Source organism: Podarcis raffonei, chromosome 10, assembly GCF_027172205.1.
Source record: "Podarcis raffonei isolate rPodRaf1 chromosome 10, rPodRaf1.pri, whole genome shotgun sequence".
NCBI classification, from domain to species: Eukaryota; Metazoa; Chordata; class Lepidosauria; order Squamata; family Lacertidae; genus Podarcis; species Podarcis raffonei.
In genome coordinates, this window is record NC_070611.1 from 24,689,476 (window position 1) to 24,696,072 (window position 6,597).

Genomic DNA, 6,597 nt, shown 5'->3' on the forward strand with positions numbered 1-6,597 from the left:
AATAATAATAATAAGGTATAATATTTATACCCAGCCCGATAGGCAGGGAATTATTGTTGTTGTTGTTATTCCCTGTCAATTATTATTATTATTATTATTATTATTATTATTATTATTATTATTCCCTGCCCATCTGGCTGGGTATAAATATATACAGTCATACCTCATGTTATATTTGCTTCATGTTATGTTTTTTCAGGTTGCGTCCCGCAACGACCTGGAAGTACCGAAAAGGGTTACTTTTGGGTTTCACTGCTCACATATGCGCAGACACGCAAAATGACGTCATGCGCAGAAGCGGCGAATCGTAACCCGCGTGCCACTACGGGTTGCGTTCCTTTCATGTTGCGAACGGGCCTCCGGAACGGATCCTGTTCACAACCAGAGGTACCACTGTATATTTGCTTCAGGATAAGAACAGAAATAGGGCTCCGGCGGCGCGGCAGCAGTGGGAGGCCCCATTAGCTAAAGTGGTACCTCAGGTTAAGAACAGTTTCAGGTTAAGAACAGACATCCGGAACGAATTAAGTACGTAACCAGAGGTACCACTGTATATATATATATATATACATACACACACACACACAGTGGTACCTCGGGATGTGAACAGGATCCATTCCATCACATTTCGCCGCTTCCGCGCATGCGCGTGATGTCATTTTTTACCGTCTGCACATGCGCGTGCGACAAAACCCGGAAGTAACAAGCTCTGTTACCTCTGGATCGCCGCGGAGCGCAACCCGAAAATACTTAACTTGAAGCACATTTATCCCAAGGTATGGCTGTATACACACAGACACATACACAACCGCCAGAAGTTGGGACTTCTACCAGATAAATGTACTGTATACATTTCTAAGACTTGCTTCATTTTCTGGAAATGGTTTCAGAACTACCACAAAAAGAAGTGTGGGGGGGGGAGAGATAATGAGGTCCAGCCTGACCACCCATTAATTGATTAGCTACAACCAGCAGCGTGGCACAGAAGGTCTTGCAGCCTTTTTACGGGTGGGGGGGGGAGAGAGGGAAAGGGAAGAAATCAAAGGATAATTTTGTGGGGGGTTTTTTGCAATTAAACCAAACAGCCGTGCTCCCTTTGCCAACGGGAGAACCGACGGCATACCGAGTTCAGGAGGAGCAGGAGGGAGACTCCAAGAATGCCTGTCCCTCCTCCCTCCCCTCGTCTGCCAAGTGCAATAACAATGCAGTCATCATCAGGAGGGAGAGAGAGAGAGAGAGATTAGGGGAGGGGGTGCGCGGGGAGCTGCTCCTCCGCCCCCTCCCTCGAAAGCGGGCGGGTTCAAAGGCGGCTGGCTGCCTGGCTGGTCCCAAACCCCGCGCCCCGCTCCGACGGCCAATGCCAGACTCGGCGGCGGCGGCGGCGGCGGCACCGTGCCACCGCCGGAGCTGCTACTACCGCTTGCCGAGGCTGCCTTGCCCTCATTGAGCCGGCGGCGTCGGCTGCTGCTGCCGCTGCGTTAGTGCGAGAGCGAGAGCGAGATTGTGCCGCTGCGACAGGGGAAGACGAGGCAAGGAGCTGGAGGGAGCGCACTGAGCATGCGCCGCCCGGACCCGCTGGCTCCAGCGCCTCCGCCAAGGTACCCTGCTGGAAAAGGAAGAAATAAAAGCCAGGCATGAAAATACCAGCAAATAGAAAGGAGATCTGGTGAGGGAGAGGGGGGGGGTGGGGAGGTCTGGTCTGTCTCTCTCTCTCTCTCTCTCTCTCTCTCTCTCTCTCTCTCTCTCCACACACACACACCAACACCAACAGGTATTGCGGGGGGAGGGGGGCTTTGTGTGTTTGTGTGTGTATTTGTGTGTGTGTGTGCATCATCTCCTGGGCAGGGCTGGATGGGATGTGGGGAGAAGGGAATTGGCGGCTGGAAGGAGGCTGGCTCCGTGAGTGTGTATGTGTTTGTGTGTGGTGGTGGTGTTGTTGTCTTAAAATTTTTTATCACAGGGCTGCATAACGGAAGCGTAGGGCAGACAACGATGCCTGCACGGCGGGGCTGGCTCGGAGATCTGGCGCCCCTGGGCAAGTCTGAGCATCTGGGCTGGGGAAGAAAGAAGTCAGGCAGCCAAGCAAGCAGCCCTCTTTGCTGCCTCGCGTATGTATGTGCATGTATAGGGGTGTGGGAGAAGCTGGTTTCATGGTGTGTGTGTGTATGTGTATTGCCTGCGTGTGTAACAATGCACTCATGATCTGATCAAGGCTCTTGTTTACGCAGCAAGCAAGCAAGCAGGGAGGCAGGCAGGCAGGTAGTTCCTCAAAGCTGAGAATGGTGGAATCTATTGTGAAGATGCTCTGTGCGTGTGTAGTGCTCAGAAGAGACAGCATAGGAGGAACCCTCCATGGGGATAGGCGAGCAAGGCTGCCTGACTCCGCCGCCGCTGTGGAGTGGCTGCTAGAGCCCTGCAAGCAGCAGAGTGGGTCTTTGTTAATTACATTTTGACAGGCGGCATTAGGATAAATCCTGGAATTCTGACTAGCCAGACGCAGATCCTCGCATTCCGTGCTGGTCAAAAATACAACCCAAATCAAACCGGAGCAGGCAGACGTTCTTCCAGGGGTGCGTTTCATATTTAGCTATGTAAATACATAGCTGGGTGGTGACACACACCCCACTGCAATGAAGTGGGGGGGGGGAGAGAATATATATGCCCATATGGCAATTCTTTAGCTTAGGTATTTATTTAAAAGTCTAGTGGGGGAGGGGAGCTCTGGTTCATTGCAAAACCAGGATTCCTGTTGTCTCCTTTCAGTGTGCATGAACTAGCAGGGTGTGATTAATATGCTTTGGCGAGTTGGTTAAAAACATACATTCTGCAGGGTTTCTTTTGGATGTCTTCCATATCAACACAGCATCTGCCTCTGAAACACACACAATATCAACAGAAAAGGGGGGCATTTATGGGCAACCATTCTTCCTTGGCATTATTTTATTTTATTTTTAAGCTGCCAGTACCGGAATGATGATGTAGGAATTGGGTTGCCTCTGAAGCTTCAGAGACAGGAACTGTACAATCCTATACTCTGCCAAAAAAAATTGATTGTAAACAAGAAGGAATAAACTGAAGCAATGCATAGTAAGTGTGCAGTTCTCACTGAATTTCCCTCAAACAAATAATAGTACTCCAACTTGCAACTTCCTTTGGCTCTCCATAAATTAACATATTCGTTAGCACCTCCCAACACTATTTGTATGTTAACTTAAGGACTGATAGCTTTTTTTTTTTTCCAGATATTTTGATGGCATGATAAATCAGGAAGCGGAAAAGAGGATGTACTATGTGACTAGACAGACACCAGATCAGATCTGCTTTTGGAATATATTTTCAGTAAGATGTATGGATCTATTTTTTCCTTACACATCTATCTAGATCATGAGACTTGACTGAGGCAATATTCAAATCATTCGTCCATCTATGGCGAACTACAGCCATGCAGCTGACAACATTTTACAAAATCTCTCCCCTCTAACAGCGTTTTTGAAATTGACTTCACTGGGTTTCATCATAGGAGTCAGTGTGGTGGGTAACCTTCTGATCTCCATTTTGCTAGTCAAAGACAAGACCTTGCACAGAGCTCCGTATTACTTCCTGTTGGATCTTTGCTGCTCAGACATCCTCAGATCTGCAATTTGCTTCCCATTTGTTTTCACTTCCGTGAAAAATGGCTCATCTTGGACGTACGGGACTCTCACTTGCAAAGTGATTGCCTTCTTGGGGGTCCTGTCTTGTTTCCACACTGCTTTCATGCTGTTCTGCATAAGCGTTACCAGATACTTAGCTATCGCCCACCACCGCTTTTATACAAAAAGGCTGACCTTCTGGACTTGTTTGGCTGTGATTTGTATGGTGTGGACCCTCTCCGTCGCTATGGCTTTCCCTCCGGTGTTGGATGTGGGCACCTATTCGTTCATTAGGGAGGAAGACCAGTGTACCTTTCAGCATCGCTCCTTCAGAGCCAATGATTCTCTGGGATTTATGCTGCTTCTCGCCCTTATCCTTCTAGCCACACAGCTTGTCTACCTCAAGCTGATCTTTTTCGTTCACGATCGCAGGAAAATGAAGCCAGTTCAGTTTGTTGCAGCAGTGAGCCAGAACTGGACGTTTCATGGTCCAGGAGCCAGTGGTCAAGCAGCTGCAAATTGGCTGGCTGGATTCGGAAGGGGTCCCACGCCACCAACCTTGCTGGGGATCAGGCAAAATGCCAACACCACAGGGAGGAGAAGGCTGCTCGTCTTGGACGAGTTCAAAATGGAAAAACGAATCAGCAGAATGTTCTATATCATGACATTCCTCTTCCTAACCTTGTGGGGCCCGTATCTGGTCGCCTGTTACTGGAGAGTTTTCGCAAGAGGGCCTGTGGTTCCAGGTGGATTTCTAACGGCTGCTGTTTGGATGAGTTTTGCCCAAGCTGGAATCAATCCTTTTGTCTGCATTTTCTCCAACAGGGAGCTGAGGCGCTGTTTCAGCACAACCCTTCTTTACTGCAGAAAATCCAGGTTACCAAGGGAACCTTACTGTGTTATATGAGGGAGCATCTGTAAAATCTTTAGCCTTGTGAAAACACTACCCTTCTCTGCTAAGCAATTGTGGCCTGTTGCCATGTCTGGAGAAGAAAAGGAAAAAAGGGGGGAGGGGGAAATCAAACAGGGGCTGTCAGCGGTTGTAAGGATTTGGGCAACGACGTCCTGCAATCTTTGCAATAGCTCATCTCTAATCCTATTTCGAAACCTAAACTTGTTTCTGCTGGCCACTCGCGAAGGTTTGTAAATTAAGAGTAAAGGACTGAGCCACTGCCCTGAAATGCTTTGATGTGGTGGAAAACCTAGATCGTGATTCAGAAAGTAGAAGGTGCTAAATATATCAGCGCTCAATGCTGTATATATCACTACATAAAAGTAAGACCATCACAAAAAGATTAAAATTGGACATCTGAATCAGTTAAGTTTGACATGAGGTTAATGTGTTGATGAAACTATTTAAGACACTGGATGACCTTTAGATCATTTCATACAATTATTGTTTTTCAAATACAAAAATCTGGGGACTGTGTTAAGTCCTGTAACCAATGGGAGATGTGCCATTTAGTATTGGATTATCACCCCACATTTGCCTTGTGAGTTCTGGGGAGCATTACAAAGCAGTTTTGTGTTTTTGGGTTGTTGCTGGGGAGGTTTTCCCCTTATTGTTTTTTCAACTTAGGTTTTATTTTTCTCTAAATACATTCTTTGTCTTTCACCCACCCACCTGCTGCCATTCGCCCCCATCCCCCACGAAACGAAATACTGGTTTGTTTGTTTGTTTCCAGGCTGAAGTATTACTGGCATATAATTGTGTTCTATGTCTCGTTTGATTTTTGTTTCTTTTTTAAAAAAAAATCACGATTTGCTATAATTTTTATTGGATGCATTTTATATTTTCAAAAGCTAGATATCAGTCTGTTAGGCAACATCAATGAGATTATCCAATCATGACAAAGGAGTAATCATTACGCAGAATAAACCACATGTTGCCTTAAAGGGTTATCTAGTATCTTCCATTTTGTTTAGCATTTTAGAAATAAGCAAAGAAAGTGAATCGGTTAACTCCAGTCTGCCATTTGGGAGTGCATGAAAGATCACTTAAAATCCCTTCTTTCCTTTTTTATTCTCATGATTCCCCAAATCAGTATGCTCATCACTAGGATTATATTCCCCCGCCCTAAGGTATGTTGCCCATTCTAATTTGTTCTGAGAAACACAGGCAGACAATGTATGTTTATATTTTTAAGACAACTGTCATTGGGAGACCGCAGCCTTAGTAAGATATATTGCACAATTTGTGAAGCATCTATTCTACTGAAGGCACAGTCTTGTTTATACTTTCTGCACATTTTGGTGTATTGGTTGTTTCAAATTATTTCAATTTTAACTTGTGAAAGCATATAATATGATTTCTAGTATTTTAGAAAATACATTAGAGTCTGTGAGTCTTTCCTTCTTTTAGATACAGATGTGTGGATTTCAATATAAAGTTGCATTTGCCAAAATTTACCTGTGTAGCCTGTTAATTTTCTTGGAATAAAATTTTACATTTTTCCAGTTATACAACAAACCTTTTATTATGATTATTATTATTACTATTATTTTGTTTAGTGAGCATGACTTTTTGAGAATGTAGCCATTATGGATTATTATTCTTTGAAGTCACTGTATTCCCAAACTGTAAAATGCATGAATGATGGGGACCACAGGATTGATAAATGATATTCTCGACAATAGCACTGTTGTGTAGTTTATCATAATTACCCTGATACCTATTTGTCAGTTCTGCTGAGAGGTACTGTTAATTTGGGGATCATGATATTTGAGATCCATGGCCCAGGGCAATTTTTCACACAGTGTATAGCTGAAGAACACCATCCTGAGTCTGACAAGGGAAACCTTAACTTCAAAGAAGGACTTGCTCCAAATTAATGCTGTGCTCTACATTTCACTATAGCTCTAGAGCAATCCATCTCAAAATACACAAGAGTAGAATCCAGTTTGTGTTGCTCCATAGACAGAAAGTATGAGTCGAGAGAGGCTGTTTTCCAAGTTTCCTCTTCCC

At 45.0% G+C, this 6,597-nt stretch overlaps 1 protein-coding gene across 8 annotated transcripts; it reads left to right on the top strand.

Moving 5' to 3' along the window:
* The first annotated feature begins 1,109 nt into the window (after positions 1–1,109).
* GPR85 (G protein-coupled receptor 85) lies at positions 1,110–6,268 on the top strand. Of its 8 annotated transcripts, none has more exons than XM_053405769.1 (4): positions 1,235–1,666; positions 1,961–2,108; positions 2,957–3,087; positions 3,243–6,268. In XM_053405769.1, exon 4 carries the CDS (start codon positions 3,427–3,429, stop codon positions 4,537–4,539), a length of 1,113 nt encoding a protein of 370 aa, XP_053261744.1. In that variant the 5' UTR covers positions 1,235–1,666; positions 1,961–2,108; positions 2,957–3,087; positions 3,243–3,426; the 3' UTR covers positions 4,540–6,268. The 8 variants fall into 8 exon arrangements, 7 of the variants coding, with proteins under 7 accessions (XP_053261744.1, XP_053261746.1, XP_053261747.1 ...); XM_053405771.1 differs by having other exon boundaries at positions 1,235–1,598; XR_008332438.1 differs by lacking the exons at positions 2,957–3,087; positions 3,243–6,268 and adding an exon at positions 2,831–2,950 and having other exon boundaries at positions 1,110–1,666.
* The last annotated feature ends 329 nt before the right edge of the window (positions 6,269–6,597 follow it).

What these genes read in the sequence shown, in the direction of transcription:
- GPR85 (XM_053405772.1), top strand. Translation starts at nt 3,427, where the DNA reads ATGGCGAACTACAGCCATGCAGCTGACAACATTTTACAAAATCTCTCC.